At 31.2% G+C, this 18,767-nt stretch overlaps 1 protein-coding gene across 9 annotated transcripts in view; it reads right to left on the reverse strand.

Moving 5' to 3' along the window:
• LOC114343928 (uncharacterized) overlaps positions 1–18,767 on the reverse strand; it is a 215,803-nt gene that overhangs the window by 56,114 nt on the left and 140,922 nt on the right. For all 9 annotated transcript variants that reach the window (XR_007696454.1, XM_050643896.1, XM_050643899.1 and 6 more), the window contains 3 exons: positions 17,127–17,360; positions 5,730–5,952; positions 5,509–5,673 (listed from right to left, as the gene is read on the reverse strand). Coding sequence is in view for 8 of the 9 variants with exons in the window: in XM_050643896.1 (XP_050499853.1) it covers positions 5,509–5,673; positions 5,730–5,952; positions 17,127–17,360 (622 nt within the window). In the remaining variant the exon portion in view is untranslated. The remainder of the gene's footprint in view (positions 1–5,508; positions 5,674–5,729; positions 5,953–17,126; positions 17,361–18,767) is intronic.

An 18,767-nucleotide genomic window follows, 5' to 3' on the forward strand; every position in this document is an offset into this window, starting at 1 on the left:
TATTGAACTCATTTAGCAAAACATTCATTTTGTCCTCTGGTGCTGCACTTAAACAGTCATCTATGTATCGATAGAAAAAAGGAATATTGAAATCTATTTTATTCAAAACAATTTCCTCTAGGTGCTCTAGAACTAATTGAGCTATGGCGCTAGATATGCTAGCACCCATAGCGCATCCATCTGTTTGTTGGAAAATTTTGTTTTTATATATAAAATATGTTGATTTTAATGTTGTTTCGACTGCTGAAATAAATTCTTCTAGAGGGATGTCTGTAAATACTTTTATTTCATTCCACTTTTTTCTAATGATGTCTTTCGCTAAATCTATGGGAATATTGGTGTATAAAGATACAACATCGAGAGACACTAATTTATACGTTGTAGGTAAATGTATATTTTTGATTTTAGATTTCAGGTCCTCAGCGTCTTTTAAATAGTGCGGATTTTTGTTAATTACGTTAGAAATAATGTTCTTCAAATATTTAGAAAGGTTTTCAAAAGGAGACTGAATACATGAGACAATAGGACGCAGAGGCATACCTTCTTTATGTGTTTTGGGTAGACCATATATTTTTGGAGCTACAGCATTATGTATCTTGAGGGATTTTGCGGTGTTTGGTGAGATGTAACACATTTTTTCCCATCTATCAACTAATTCGTTATTTCTTTTTTGGAAGATGTTCGTAGGGTCATTTTTCATTTCACGGTATGTTGTTTTATCATTTAACAGAGAATCCATTTTACTGTCATACTCGTTGGATTCCATAATGACAGTTTTGTTTGTTTTATCAGCTTATTTTCAACTTAATCTAAAATTAACTATGTATATAATATTTCAGCACGCCTATGAGACGAAGACAACTATTTTGACTTAACATAAAATCAAACATCAATAAACACCATAATAATTTTTGACACAGTTCATTACTCTCTTAACGCAATGACTTAGTGGGTCCGTTCCTATGCTTTAACATTTTAACATTGTTTTAATTGTGACGTCTATTTGTGTACTTGTTTCAAAACTAAATTTACGATTGCATGGTAAGTCGATTTTCTTTTAAATTGTATTGTAGCTTTCAATAAATGTTGTTTTAGTCAATCCTTGAAAAAGGCATGGATTTCCTGCCGAAACGTCGGATAATATATCAATAAATATGGTCATAACATCATAGACAAGCTTTTTTTATGAACCTAAACCCAAGAAACATTGGTAAAAAAATATATCAAGGTTCAAGAATTAAACTCAAACAATATATGCAGGCATGGGTGAAATTATGCCTTTCTATCGTGGTATTGAAACCAATTTTGGAAGGACAACCGTCCAACAAATGAAATTCTACAATAAATTAATGGCTAAACAGACAAATCTAAGAAATCGAAGAATTTTTCTACTAAGATGTAAAACAGAAAACTTAATACCAAATTTTTTAAATTTACGTATAGAACATATTAATTTGAATTCTGTAAACCTTGCGCGTAAATTTGGTAACGTTTTTAATCTATTCGTGAAACAAACATTGAATTTAATCATAGCGGATACCACTATTTCATTAAAAACTTTAGACTCGGACCTAGAAAAACTGGAAGCAAAACTAATCGATTCATTACCAGCTGATATTTTAAATACATTTACAGAAATATCCATACAATATAATGAGCGTATTTTTTGTCAAACACGAGATAGAAACATCCAAAAAATTAATAGGCTATTGTTAAGATCAAATAATAAAAACCATAAAAATACAATTAAAGATACTTGGTTGGAAAATTTAACAAATGTAGATATTCCCAGTGACGTACAAGAGGTTTTAAGTTTAGGAGATAATTTTGCAGTTCCTATCCGTAATAAAAATGATATTCCAACATCATAAATTATCTGTTCAATTGAGAGTTCCATTTCTAATTTAAGTAGCAATGTACAGGATGATATCAGAACAAAATGTTGCAATATTTTGACTAATTTTAAAAACAAAAACAAATTCTCATTTGAAGACAAAACATTGCATAAGAAAATTAAAAAAACCAAAGCCTTTCTAAATGAGAATCCAAATTTAATTGTTCTGAAGCCTGATAAAACAAACAAAACTGTCATTATGGAATCCAACGAGTATGACAGTAAAATGGATTCTCTGTTAAATGATAAAACAACATACCGTGAAATGAAAAATGACCCTACGAACATCTTCCAAAAAAGAAATAACGAATTAGTTGATAGATGGGAAAAAATGTGTTACATCTCACCAAACACCGCAAAATCCCTCAAGATACATAATGCTGTAGCTCCAAAAATATATGGTCTAACCAAAACACATAAAGAAGGTATGCCTCTGCGTCCTATTGTCTCATGTATTCAGTCTCCTTTTGAAAACCTTTCTAAATATTTGAAGAACATTATTTCTAACGTAATTAACAAAAATCCGCACTATTTAAAAGACGCTGAGGACCTGAAATCTAAAATCAAAAATATACATTTACCTACAACGTATAAATTAGTGTCTCTCGATGTTGTATCTTTATACACCAATATTCCCATAGATTTAGCGAAAGACATCATTAGAAAAAAGTGGAATGAAATAAAAGTATTTACAGACATCCCTCTAGAAGAATTTATTTCAGCAGTCGAAACAACATTAAAATCAACATATTTTATATATAAAAACAAAATTTTCCAACAAACAGATGGATGCGCTATGGGTGCTAGCATATCTAGCGCCATAGCTCAATTAGTTCTAGAGCACCTAGAGGAAATTGTTTTGAATAAAATAGATTTCAATATTCCTTTTTTCTATCGATACATAGATGACTGTTTAAGTGCAGCACCAGAGGACAAAATGAATGTTTTGCTAAATGAGTTCAATAACTTCCACCAAAAACTCAAATTCACGTTAGAAGTTGAAAAAAATTGTCAAATCAATTTTCTGGACCTGACCTTACATCGAGACAACAGCATCATAACTACTTCATGGTACACCAAAAAAACCTGGTCGTCAAGATACCTAAACTTCAACTCTCATCACCCGTTGTCCCAGAAGAAATCAGTAGTTATTGGCCTAGCCGACAGAGCCATCAGATTGTCTGATCCCATCAATAGACCTCATGCTATAAAAAAAGCAAAAACAGCACTAACACTTAATTCATACCCACATCACCTCATTGAAAACACCTTCAAGTCACGACTACATACATTTTACAATAACAAAAACAACAACAAAAATAACAAGGAAAAGAAGAAATATATGTCTTTGCCTTACATACAAGGGTTATCTGAACAACTTTCGAATCTCCTAGCCAAGCATAACATTACAGTTGCTCACAAAGGATATAATCTCTTGAAAAGGAATTTTACTAAACTTAAAACTAAAACCCCGCAATCAAAAAAATCACATGTTGTATATGAAATTCCTTGTTCAAATTGCGATGGGGTATATATCGGACAAACCAGCCAGCTACTAAACTGTAGAATTCGGTCTCACAAATATGACAAAAATAACACTACAGCCCTCACAAAACATGAAAACGAAAAGAAACACAAATTTGATTTCGATAAAACTAAAATCCTAAAAAGTGAACCCAACAAAAAGAAGAGGGAACTGCTAGAGTCCATAGAAAATAAAAAAAATAACAAAGCTGTCAATGATAAACGGGATGTCAAAAACCTTAATAGGGTATATTTCAACTTAATCTAAAATTAACTATGTATATAATATTTCAGCACGCCTATGAGACGAAGACAACTATTTTGACTTAACATAAAATCAAACATCAATAAACACCATAATAATTTTTGACACAGTTCATTACTCTCTTAACGCAATGACTTAGTGGGTCCGTTCCTATGCTTTAACATTTTAACATTGTTTTAATTGTGACGTCTATTTGTGTACTTGTTTCAAAACTAAATTTACGATTGCATGGTAAGTCGATTTTCTTTTAAATTGTATTGTAGCTTTCAATAAATGTTGTTTTAGTCAATCCTTGAAAAAGGCATGGATTTCCTGCCGAAACGTCGGATAATATATCAATAAATATGGTCATAACATCCTAGACAAGCTTTTTTTATGAACCTAAACCCAAGAAACATTGGTAAAAAAATATATCAAGGTTCAAGAATTAAACTCAAACTATATATATATATATATATATATATATATATATATATATATATATATATATATATATATATATCATACTAGTGACGTCATCCATCTGGGCGTGATGACGTCGTCGATGATTTTTTTAAATGAGAATAGGGGTCGTGTGATAGCTCATTTGAAAGATAATTCATTTCTCTATTCAGTAGTATAAACATTAACATAATTATTTATACAGGGTGTCCAAACAATTTTTTTTGAATTAAATTTATTGACATAAAAAGAAGAATATATGTAATTTACTTAATTCAAAATATATTTTACTGCTCTCAGAAAACAGAAAAGAATGGTTTATTTTAAAAATAATCATTGCTTTTCGCTTAAATTAAATGTTCAAACTGTCAAGAAGCAGGTGGGTGGCTGCTTTAATATTGAATTTAAGCAAAAAACAATATTTATGTACCAAGTCAGTAAAGTGAGTCTTTATCGAACGAGTCTGATATTACGAGAAGAGCAGCGTAGCGAGCGAGGCAAGTAACAGACGAGTTCGATAAAGAGAGACGTGGTGCATACAAAATTTTATCGCCAACATATATTTTTTAAATTTAATGTCCTCCGAACCACTGGGGTTACAAACGACAACAATGGAAAATACACATTAAAAATAAAAAGAGATTGTAATATTAAGTAAATACGTATGTACTATTAACAAAAATTATACCTGAAAAATTTGTGATTCAATTAAATGTCTTTTATTCCTATTTTCGTCAAAAACTGTATGATACCTATTGTTGATAATTTGTATTGTCTCTAAGAAGCTCAGATATGTCCCTGGGAAGGTTGAGTTTACTTCTCGTTTGCTGGTATATTTGACAATCGGTTAAGATATGTTTTATTGATATAAAATAATATTTGCCAACATAATTTGATATTGGTTTTAACTTTAACACTTACGTGCAACTTACAATTTAAGAACTTTGGATGTTTTAGACGTCATAATAATTTCATGACAGTGATGACAGATGACTTGCAAGATGGCCGCTTTCGATTTTTAATCGATAGTTATCAATATTGAATAATTACTAAACCGGTAAAGTTTTAATTTATTTTAATGAATATAATTACAAAATACTACAGAATTTCACATTTGACATAAATTTAATTGATAATATTGCAAATTGCGTACAATATTTTTAATAATTAAAGTAAATAATTGTAAGTCCACCCAAATACTCGCCATTCGATTACTGCCATCGACCACATACATTAAATCTCGGTAATTTGATTAATCGCGGCAGGTAAAGTAAAATTCTTCTTTCAGTACAATAAAGTGTTACTTTACTGCCGCAAATTAGGGCAAATGAGTACAATAATGAATGACTTTAGTGACGGTTGGCGATAAAAATTATTATTTTACCTGCATAAATGTCTTCACTTGAGTCTTCACCATTTAGATCTGAGTAAATTTCTCCAGTAGAACTCGGATTTATTTCTGAAGACTGCTGATGTTCTGTCCCATTATCTGTGCTATTCGTACGACTACTGATTCTAGGAAGTGGCAGTGGTGGTTTTCTTAAGGTTCCTGAATATTATAATAATTAATATAGAATATTTGTTTGACTCTTTTCTAAACTATACCTGTTCGACTTTCTATGCGAGTTTGTGTAACATTTTCAAATATACTTTTCCATTCCTTCCATATTTCTGAACTTTCTACAGCTAGCAGACAGCTGGTCTGCGAGTGTTTGTCCAAATTTGAGTATTCTGAGAAATCTTTTAAGCATATCTTATTTTCTTCGGGAAATGTTACGTTCAAATTCATGACTTCTATACTACTGTGATACCGAACATTTTCGCTTATCTAAAAATTTATATAAAATAGATAAAAAATAAATTATAATATGATAGGGGAGCACAAGCGGGGATTTTTGCAGTTACTCGAGCGCGTCGGATTATCACATGTGGAGAAACCTTGTATCATGTAAATGTACCTCTACCATATATTGGCTCTTAATACAGGGGAGTTCGTTGAGAAGGTCCGAAAAAAAATCTATCCTTAGAAAAACTCGAAATCGTCAGATTAAGATAAGGTAAGTTAAGTACATACAAAACAATGTATATTTCAAAAATCTGACGATTTGAGCGGGGTGTAAGGAAATGAGCTAGTCACAAAATTTCACAAAAAAAGCAAATATTTCGCGAAATGAACGTCAGATCGAAAAACTAAAAAAATACGTAAAACAAAAATGAATAACCATTTTCAATTTTGTTGCAAAACGAAAATACAGCCGAACCATATTCCAGTCCAATCAGAGAGTGCAGCAAGCACCTCTACCGGTTTCGAAACTTATTAGTCTCTCATCAGGAGGCACATATGCTGCTCTCTCTGATCCAACCAAAACAAACCCCAGCGTGCAGTCCCGGATTGCAACGAACGAAATGGCATAGATGACCTAGCGGCAACTGCAAGCAAAAAGACTAAGTTTTCACTCTAATGGCATATAAAACAACATAATGCTGTTCTACATCCCACCAGAATGAAAACAATGGGAACCTTCTCTGGTTACACCTCCGAGGCTTCTACAATGTGCAAGCCATACGGATGCTGAGACTAAGGAAGATGGGGGAATTCTACAATTTATAATTCACGTCCCATCTGCTCAGCGCGGTAAAGTTCCAACGAGAATGGTTCCCTTCATACTCCAAACAGAGTAAATGTAAATCAAAAATGAATACCCATTTTCAATTTCGTTGCAAAACAAAAATACAGCCGGACCATATTCAAGTCCAATCAGAGAGTGCAGCAAGCACCTCTACCGGTTTCGAAACTTATTAGTCTCTCATCAGGAGGCACATATGCTGCTCTCTCTGATCCAACCAAAACAAACCCCAGCGTGCAATCCCGGATTGCAACGAACGAAATGGCATAGATGCCCTAGCTTCAATTGCAAGCAAAAAGACTAACTTTTTACTCTAATGGCATATAAAACAACATAATGCTATTCTACATCCCACCAAAATGAAAACAATGGTAACCTTCTCTGGTTACACCTCCGAGGCTTCTACAATTTGCAAGCCATACGGATGCTGAGACTTAAAAATGAATAACGATTTTCAATTTCGCTGCAAAACGAAAATACAGCTGAACCATATTCCAGTCCAATCAGAAAGTGCAGCAAGCACCTCTACCGGTTTCTAAACTTATTAGTCTCTCATCAGGAGGCACATATGCTGCTCTCTCTGATCCAACCAAAACAAACCCCATCGTGCAGTCTCGGATTGCAACGTCCCGGATTGCAATACGTGTTCAATATTTTTCAAAAATCTATCGACTGATACCAAACACGATCCCCACGTAGAGGGGTAAGGGTAAATTTAAAATTTTAAATACGAACCCTGCGATATTTCCCGAAATGAACATCAGATCGAAAAACTGCAAGATATACGTATTCAATATTTTTGAAAAATCTATCGAATGGCACCAAACATGACCCCACACGGAGGTAGGGGGAGGGGGGGGGTTAGTTTAAAATTTTAAATAGGATCTGCAATTTGTATTGAAGATTTGGATTCTTTACGTAAAAATAAGCAACTTTTATTTAAGACAGTTTTTCGAATTATGGATAGATTGCGCTATAATCGGAAAAAACGATTATTGCAAATGGAAAATTAAATTGAAAAATAGAAAGTCCCCCTCTTTATGGAAATCTTAACTTATTTTGTTTTGTTTTAGGACCTACTCCTCTCAACCCAATAGCTCCGCATAACGCTCGAGTAACTGTAAATTTAGCATACTTTCCTCCCTTACTAATACAATATTTTTAAATATATAAACATGATAAAATGCAATGATTGTAATTATTATTTTGTGTTTCTTAGGCGTTGCCTGAAATTGCACGTAGGTATTACGTACAAACCTACCCCATCAAAAGGACATTGTCACGAAATCCACAGTCATAGAAGCCGGACCACCATTGTAGGAGGCCAATGAGAAAATTGCAAGAAAACAAGTAAAGCCGCTCACATATCTGGGCGTGAAGGTAAATGTGGAAAGCAGCGAGGAGGAGGAAATACGGAAAAGGATATTGTTTGTTAACACAGCATACTTTCCTTTGCGGCAGGTGTTTGGATCCAAACACATCCATATAGGCTATTGTGATGCCTCACAACCCGGCCTAGTTATTCTTGAATCTTCTCGGCGTTACGAGTAAAGGCCAGACCTTCCACGGCGATTCGAGACGACCGCTGTCAGAGTATTTAAGAACAGGGATTCGAGCACAGGCCAGTCAGTCAATGAATGAGCCGCGACGCGTGATATAATTGTATTCGAATCGGATTTAGTGAAATGTATTTATTAGTTATCGTAATTATTATGTTTAGTTAATTAAATCATAAATTTGAGTTTGTAAATAAATTAGATGTGTTAGTTGGTGTTATTTGTAATTATTAAAATAAATAAGTGATGTAAATAAAATAATATAAGTAAGTCTTCCTTTATTTAAATTAAACTTAGTGCCTAAAGATATAAATAAATAAAATAGTAGAGTCAATCGCGTAACACTATTGATTATGTACTATAGAAAGGAACTACAACGTTAACGGGGTTTTATTATTTCATATGGTCAATGAATCTCTATATATGAAAAAACCGCGGAGTGCTACCATTTAAAGGGGTGCGTTTTTGAGAAATGGGTGAATTAGTCCCTGAGCACAGGTTATATTAGGTTGAGTTCTATGCACGTTTGGTACAACCACGTCTACATAAAAATTGTTCCTGGTTAAAGTTCCTATCTAAATATAACTTTTTAAAGTCAAAGATACTTTTTTTACAAAAATATATTCAAAAGAAAAAGCACAAAGAATCCCAAAAGAAAGAAATTTTGTTTTTTGTCCCATAACTTTTGTCCACGGGAATATATGTATAGACATTGCTTCAGAGAAAAAAAACTTACATATTTTCTCTTTAAAATAATGTTTGGTAGAGGTCATTAGGATTTACAGTTTTCGAAATATGAGTTTTCAAAGTTTGCCATTCACAGCAATTTTGGGCAAGTTTCCATGTTATTTCGCAAATATTGTTCTGTAATTTTTTGTCTACGCAACTTTAGGCATATGCAATGGTACATGTAAGAGGAGTAGGAATCAATTACCTTTAAAATGTTCTACTGTATAATGTTGTACGACTTCTTTTAAAGAGGTTATCTTTTTCAAGATTTTATACTTTTAACGAGTTCTTATATTTTTTACGATTATTTTTTAAATTTCCCGTTATAACATCTTTCTACATTTAAGTATATATCATATAATAAAAAAGAAAGCTTATTCTGTTTACTTTAAGATGGTGTATTATAGAAAATTCTAGGATTATTTTTGAATAAGATATGCTTTTTCAAAATGTAATAAGTACTTGCAACGATTTTTGAATTTAGGATTATTTTTTAAATTTCTCATTATAACTTTTTTATGTGATTTTGTGTTATGATTGAATCTTATTTTTTATAGGTTATACTTTACTTTAGACCCACTTGACTCGGCTGGGCAAACTTCAAAATATGGATTAATTCCAATATTTACTGTCAAAGCTCCTGCACCACAAGTTCTGCTTGAAAAAATAACGTGTAAATGTACCAAAGAATGTACAAAAAACTGCGGTTGTAGGAAGATAGGAATTAGTTCATCAATATTATGCAAAGGGTGCATGTGCATGTGCATGGTTACTAATTGTGGGAACTCTAACATGACTGAAGTGTCAGAGGAAGATATTGAAGCTAATGCTAACGACGAGATGGACTTTGATTTTGAAAATTGTTTAAATGTCAACGTTTAAATAATTTTAACTAAAGTGATGTTTTCTAAGACTAATGTTTATGTATTTTTGTAAAAGAAATAATTTTAAATAATACAGGTAAAAAAATATAAAATAATCACTCGGTTTCCATTATTTAAATATAGATGATACACCATTTTAAAGAACAGAAAGTAAGCTCCCTTTATTGAGCAATATATAGTATATTCATGTACAAGAAAAAAACAGTTTAACACTAAAATCAAAAATCGTTGCAAGTACTTATTACATTTTGAAAAATAATATCTTATTCAAAAATAAGCGTAAAAAATGTAAAAAATAATATTTTTTATATTATATAATATATAATATAATATTATATCATATATAATATATTATATAATATTACTTTATTTTTATATTATATTATAAAAAATCGTTAAAAGTATAACACCTTGAAAAACCATAATCTCTTTAAAAAATACAACGTTATACAGAAGACCATTTTAAAGATAATTGATTTCTTTTTCTATTACGTGTACCATTGCATATACCTAAAGTTACGTAGAAAAAAAGTTACAGAGCAATATTGGCGAAATAACAAGGAAAATTGTCCAAAATTTCTGTGAGTGGCGAATTTTGAAAAATCATATTTCGGAAACTATAAATTCTAATTACCTCTACTAAACAACATTTTAAAAAAGAAATATGTAGGTTTCTTTTCTGTAAAGCAATGTCTATACCTATATCCTCGTAGACAAAAGTTATGGGACAAAAAACAAAATTTCTTTCTTTTGGGTTTCTTTGTGCTTTTTCTTTTGAATATATTTTTGGAAAAAAAGTATCATTCACTTTAAAAAGTGATATTTAGATAGGAAATTTAACCAGGAACAATTTTTATGTAGACGTGTTTGTACCAAAAGTGCATAGAACTCACCCTAATGTAACCTGTGCCCAGGGACTAATTCACCCATTTCTCAAAAACGCACCACTCTAAATGGTAGCACTCCGCGGTTTTTTCATATATAGATGTCCATTGACCATATGAAATAATAAAATCCCGTTAACGTTGTAGTTCCTTTTAGCTATCTTATTTTGAATATAATCAATAGCCTAATAGGAAAGTAAAGTTCAAAGTATATTAAATCAATAGTAACATATGGGGTAGAATTTTATATTATAAACATAGAAAGTTCCGAATGGTAGTGAGTTCGAATCCCACCAGGGTCGGGAATTTTTTTATTTATTATAAATTAATAAATGAAGATAGTTTCTGTCCTTGTGGGATCGGTACTCACCGGAGGGACCGCAGACGTTCGGATACAATTAGCGTCTCTTTGCAAAGACAATGACGTCGACTTTGCAAAGTAACAAGACACTTACTCAACACACACACTACACATTACACCTGAATTAGTGATAAGTTATACAATTACGTGGCTAAAGGTTCTAGTTCTAAACCAAAGCCAGAATCAGAGAAAAAAATATGGGGTAGAAAGGACCTGCGAAGCAGGACGAAGGTGGAAGATGTAATTTAAAAAGGCAAATGAAACGGAACTGGGTAGGACACTTGGTACGACAAAACATCGAAAGGTGAACGAGAAACGAGTGGTACATTTGAAGATCACGCGAGCACAGTCGTAGTAGAGGAGCAGTGGCGTACTGATAGATCAGCGGGCCCTGGTTCCAGTTGGGATGCGGGCCCCCTCCCAAAAAATTAAATATAAATCATCATATATCATAAAATATATCATAAAAACTCAAACTAATTTATAGTCCATTTACTCACGGTTTTTGCTGTAAATTTTAAAGAACTGCTCGGATTGAGATGAAATTTGGCATACACATAGCTAACATGTCAAACAAAAAAAGTGACACCTATTGTACCGATGTGCGTTTCTGCCCTAGGGGTGTTTCATCCCTTCTCGGGTGATGTGAAAAACATACGTTCAAGATAAGTCCGGAATTTAATAAACTGACTAATTCTAAGCAACCTTCAAGTTCTAGAATTTTTTCACCAAGTCAATACTTTTCGAGTTATTTGTGAGTGAATATGTTAATTAAAAAAAAAACACGTTTTGAGACGGTTTCTCGCAAACACACCTCAAAAAGTAAGTATGTTATCGAAAAAAATATTCTTAGAAAAAATATAGCTTATAAAAAAAGTGAAAAATATGGCGTATACAGGGTGAGTCATGAGGAACTGTACATACTCCTACCTCGTATAGAGGCTCCTATGGGGAATAACAAATGACCATTAAAAAGTGTCTGCGCCCATTGTTTAACCACATATAGGGCCAGTTTCGCATTTTGACAGAAATTTTATTCGTCATAATTTTTGAACGGTCAGATCGATGTGTCTCTTATTTTGGCTAATCGTTACACTATTACCACCTAATCAACTGATTTATTAAAACTAGAAAAAAATCAGGTCCGGCTTTAAAAAATTAGTTCGTTTGAGTTTTAGAAAAAATTTCACCCTGTATATGCTTTTTGAAAACTCTAATATGAATTTTACAAATTAGACAAATAGGCAATTAAAATGGCATATTTATTTTTTCCGCACACAATTACTTAATTTTTTATAAAAAAAAATCAAATTTGACTATGAATTAAAAGTTTGGTAAAGTGAACCATAGATTTAAAAAAATTAAGTTTTATTACAAAAATTAATTTTTTTTGAACAAATATTTAATTTATGTTACCATCCAATCAACTGATTTATTCAAACTAGAGAAAATCAGGCCCGGATTTAAAAAATTAGTTCGTTTTGGTCTTAAAAAAAATTTCACCCTGTATACGCTTTTTGAAAACTCTAATATGAATTTTACAAATTAAGCAAATAGGCAATTAAAATGGCATATTTATTTTTCCCCACACGATTACTTAATTTTTTATAAAAAAAATCAAATTTGTCAAAATCGGAATTTTAACCTACAAATGAAAAAAAAAACGAAATCACGGTTTAACTCGCTACAACTCTGTCCCATTTCATTATTTTTTTTTCTGAAATTATTACAGCACATATCTCTTACCATTGTGAAGACTATGAAAATTGTTGTAGACTTTCAGTCTTCTTCTCGTAAAAGTTATGAATTTTTAAAAATATAAGGTGCAGACTAGTGAATTGCAAAGTTAAATCGCAAAAATTAAGTGAAAAAATTTAAAATTTATCTATTTAATCACGTCTGTGTTAAACTATAGAGTCCAAAAGAAGTGTTATGGGGAGTTTTCCATCTAGACGTGTTATAGAAAAAAAAGAAATGGTAAAACTTTTAATTTTAAGAAACACGTTGTTTTTGTAAATTAATTTTTGTAAAAAAAATTAATTTTTTTAAATCTATGCAAAAACTTTGCCAAACTTTTTATGAAAAGTCAAATTTGATTTTTTAATAAAAAATTAAGTAATCGTGTGGGGAAAAAATAAATATGACATTTTAATTGCCTATTTGTCTTATTTGTAAAATTCATATTAGAGTTTTTAAAAAACGTATATAGGGTGAAATTTTTTCTAAGACCCAAATGAACAAATTTTTTAAATTCGGGCCTGATTTTCTCTAGTTTGAATAAATCAGTTGATTTGGTGGTAACATAAATTAAATATTTGTTCAAAAAAAAATTCATTTTTTTTAATAAAAGTTATTTTTTTTTAAATCAATTGTTCACTTTACCAAACTTTTAATTATTCATATTCAAATTTGATTTTTTTTATAAAAAATTAAGTAATCGTGTGGGGAAAAAATAAATATGCAATTTTAATTGCCTATTTGTCTAATTTGTAAAATTCATATTAGAGTTTTCAAAAAGCGTATACAGGGTGAAATTTTTTCTAAGACCAAAACGAACTTATTTTTTAAATCCGGGCCTGACTTTTTTCTAGTTTTTCAAAAGAAATTAATTTTGGGAATAAAAGTTAATTTTGTTAAATCTATGGTTCACTTTACCAAACTTTTAATTTATAGTCAAATTTGATTTTTTTATACAAAATTAAGTAATCGTGTGCGGAAAAAATAAATATGCCATTTTAATTGCTTATTTACCTAATTTGTAAAATTCATATTAGAGTTTTCAAAAAGCGTATACAGGGTGAAATTTTTTCTAAGACCCAAACGAACTAATTTTTTTAAAGCTGGACCTGATTTTTTTCTAGTTTGAATAAATCAGTTGACTAGGTGGTAATAATGTAATAATTGGCCAAAATAAGAGACACGTCGATCTGACCGTTCAAAAATTATGACAAATACAAATTTCTGTCAAAATGCGAAACTCGCCCTGTATATTATTAAACAATGGGAGCAGACACTTTTTAATGATCATTTGTTATTCAAACTGGAACATGAAGTAAAAACCACTTCTATGTAAAAGGTACCTACCTTCTTCCTCAACTGTCAATGTCACATCAAGCATTTCCTTACACAGCTTTGACACTTAGTAGTCATCGTTGACCGAAGATGGTTGATTGGGTCCTCGGGTAGAGTTTCACCATGTTCCCAGAGGTTTAATCCCTGAACATCGGCGTTTAGCCATTTTAAATTTATTTTAACATAATGTAGATTTATTTATAATCACAACCATTGTTTGGTTATGGGGCTATTTTGCAAGTATTCAAGTAAGTAATCATAACCACATTTTTAACTTTCACAATTTCAACCATCTTTTCAATTTTAATAGTGGGATTACTTATTTGATTTTAGATTCACTGATGATGGACCGATAGGTTTGAAAACGTTCTGATGAACTCATTTTATTGAATCCATTGGGATTCTAAAAATTTTTAGTAAATATACCTTTTACATAGAAGTGGTTTTTACTTCATGTTCCAGTTTGTTTAACTATAAGGTATACAGCCAACCCAGGGAACTACCCCCTTTTTTTTTCGTAACAGTGGATATGGTATTCGTATTTTATTTTTTATCACCTTATAGGTGACATACTTCTTTAAAAGTTTCAATGCGATATTATTATACTGTCGTGTCGGCGTCACACAACACAAGAAGATTATTTTATGAAAGGTTGTTATCTCAAAATCTAGACAATTGCTCAATTGTAATTAATTTCGGAGCGAAGGCGTCGTCTGATATTAGGAAAGAATGAAATATTTTATTTTTACATTGTATAATAATTTATTATGACCTCTGAGTACGTATCCAATAAATAAGTGTTCATATTTTTAATTCGGTATGTATGTTCATCGTATTGTTCATAATGCTGATAAATCCAATTTTCCAAATTTTTGTTACATATTTTTTTGTATCTCATAGTCTCTAAGCATATACCCGAACTAATATACAGGGTGTAACAAAAATACAGGTCATAAATTAAATCACCTATTCTAGGACCAAAAATAGTTCGAATGAAACTAACTTACCTTAGTACAAATATGCACATAGAAAAAGTTACAGCCCTTTGAAGTTACAAAATGAAAATCGATTTTTTGCAATATATCGAAAACTATTAGAGACTTTTTATTGAAAATGGAAATGTGGCATTTTTATGGCAGGAATATTTTAAAGAAAAATTATAGTGAAATTTGTGCACCCCATAAAAATGTCATGGAAGTTTTATTCCCTTAAACCCACCCAAACTTTTGTGTACGTTCCAATTAAATTATTATTGTGATACTATTAGTTAAATTCAATATTTTTAAAACTTTTTGGTCCTGAGTATTTTTTCGACAAGGCAGTTTTTATCGAGTTGCGGCTTCTTTTCTAATATGTTTACGTAGAGATTTTATGGGGGTTTTGTTCCTTTAAACCTCCCAAATGGTTGTGTACGTTCCAATTAAACTATTACTGCAATACCATTAGTTAAGCACAGTGTTTTTAAAACTTTTTTGCTTCTTTGTATTTTTTCGATAAGGCACATTTTATCGAGATGTGACTTCCTTTTTAGTATGGTTCAAAATATACCTAAAAATTTAAATCATAAATAAATTTTCCTATTATTATCAAGTCTCCATAATCGTACTTAGCCATATCACAGATGAACATAACATATACGTGGCCATATACAAATATGTGGTGGATTTGACAAATAATATGCAAAATATCTCGACAAATACTGACTTTTTTTAAAAAGTAACAAGAGGCAAAGAAGTTTTTAAAGCATTGTGTTTAACTAATGGTACCACAATTATAATCAAATTGAAACGTACACAAAAGTTTGGGGGGTTTAAAGGAAGCAAAGCCCCATAAAATTTTTATGGGGTGTCTAAATTTCACTATAATTTTTTCTTAAAATACTACTGCCATAAAAATGGCACATCTTCATTTTCAATAAAAAATCTCCAATAGTTTTCGATATATTGGAAAAAATCGATTTTCATTTTATAACTTCAATGGGCTGCAACTTTTTTTATATGCACATTTGTACTAAGGTAAGTTAGGTTCAATCGAACTATTTTTGGTCCCAGGATATGTGATTAAATTTATGACCTGTATTTTTGTTACACCCTGTATTATTCCATAAAACGACACTCAAACTGCAAGACGCAAGAGTCTCGCAGGCTTAGTCTTGTTCTTGCTCAAGTCTTGCACGGTCGGTCTTGGTCTTGGTCTTGGTCTTGCTAAAACGCAAGAACAAGACCAAGACTGCAAGACCAAGACCGATTTTGGGCAACACTACTTATAATATTATATTATAATCGAAGACGATAGACTGGACAATTATAGAAGATTTTAAGAAGTCATGGTAAATTAAATTTGCGAATATACATAGAGCTGTATATTATACTCTTATAATATTATATTATAATCGAAGACGATAGGACCTATGAATTATTTCCGGGGCCCTCTGTTGATAAGTAGTATAATTTTAGTTTAATGTTCTGTACATTTGACTACTAATTTATTAAAATGCTTCACAAATTTAAATTTGTGGGATTTGAACTTCAATTTGAGGGAAATTCAGTTTCTAAATGGGGAATTTATAAAATCACATCTGGCAACTCTGCTTGTTACTGACGGTCACTGCTACCCTTTGTCGAGAATGTCTTTCTAGTCTGGAGTATGAGGTAGGAAGGAGTAAATGTGGATTGTGTGGAAAAAAGATCGGACCTGTTCCCTTCTATCCTCTACTGAAATTGTAGAAGAGTGCTATCCGCTAATCACTGAAAAAAATACCTACTTATAATGTATTTTGGGCAATTATAGCTTTTTGTTATATGATAATCCCTTGCCATTGTATTTAAAAACTCATCACTCGGTTGATTGGTAGAAAATTGAAAATAAAGTAGGAAATACATTACTTACATCATCCACTGTCGTTATAATAAGCAAATTTTTAAACAAAAATAATATTCCTTCACTCTTAATAGGTTCCAAAATTGTAAATAATTGTTTTTTCTGGAATGGTCCAAGGTCTATATTATTAATTGGAATATTTGTAATCAATTGGCTAATTTCAAATTCATTTTCTTTCGTTAGCAAATCTTTTTTGACGATTGGTGTTGTTATATTTGTATTACTTGATGCTTCTTCCATTTCCTATAAAATATTAATATTTAATAAAAAAGATATAATCTCAGAATGTGTATTGATGAAATGATGAAACCATAAATAGCATTTGTTATGTTGACGATACATCGATACAGACGACAGATGCAAACGTCGTTATCGCTGAAAATGAGAAATATCTAACCATGGGAACATAACATAAGGAAAATAAGAACCAATTTTATCATGTAGGTAAAGTCATAACAAGGATCCAGATATTAACGATATCTGGATGAAGAACGAAGAAGAATGAAGATATTAACGATAGGCCAAAATAAAATATTTAGGAGTCTGGATTACTGAAGATCTAAATACGGAATCCAAATTTCGATCAAGAATAGAGCAATCAAGAGCAGCCTCTTTGAATATGGGAAACTTTCTAAGTTACTAAAAACCCAATATGAAAATTCAATCGAATGGTCTGAGGAATCTGAGAGTAAAAGCTCTGAGATGTTACGTGTATTCAATATTGCAATATGAACTTGAAAGCTGGACATTGAAGTAAGAACATATAAATAAGCTCCAGTCCTTTGAAATGTGGTGTTACAGGAGGACGCTTAGAATGGTATGGATACAGAAAAATAAAACTATAATATAACTAATAAAATAAAACTAACACGTAAATATTGCGAGAAATGGGCAAAGAACACGAAATAATAAACACAATAAAAATAAGAAAGTTACAATATCGGGTCCCTGTGAATTCGTAACTATTTTAATCCCCCATCCTAATTACAGGCCAACTGGTAACTCTGGCGTGCAGGTAATTTTTCGATGAACCACTAACTACCGGTGAATTTGTAACTTTCATTTTTTAAGTAATGTTGATAATCTAATACCGTTATTCCAGGTATGTACCTGCATAAATTACCCTCTTTGAAGTGGTGTAAAAGGTATCCATCATGTATGTACTTTCTCTTGGAAGAGTTACTAGAGAAAATCCAAATAAATTTTCTGAAAATGGCTGAAATTCTTGTAACAGATTTCGTAATGAGTGAATGTGGGTATAAGTTATTGGTGGTAAATAATTTTAAATTTCACTTAAAGAAAGTGCTAAAAAGTGGAAAACATTTATGGAACTGTTCTGCATCTGGTTGGAAGGCAACCGTTATACCGACGGTAAGTTTTTTTTAATATCTATTTTAAGTAGTAACAAACACTTATGTTGGTTATCAAAAATTTGATGTCAAAAATGCTAATTTTTGCTATTTATTGTCTACCAGTAAGAAGAAAAGCACTTAAAACAAAATTTAAGATAACCGCATTATAGTACATGTGTAAAACAATTTAAACAAGGTTTTATAAATCTTGCTGTACTTAATTGTTGCTTATAAAACTATAAATTAAGTTAGTTAAACCTTAATAACCTATGTAAAAATAAAACTTCTATCTCGAATC

Source organism: Diabrotica virgifera, chromosome 2, assembly GCF_917563875.1.
Source record: "Diabrotica virgifera virgifera chromosome 2, PGI_DIABVI_V3a".
Classification (NCBI taxonomy): domain Eukaryota; kingdom Metazoa; phylum Arthropoda; class Insecta; order Coleoptera; family Chrysomelidae; genus Diabrotica; species Diabrotica virgifera.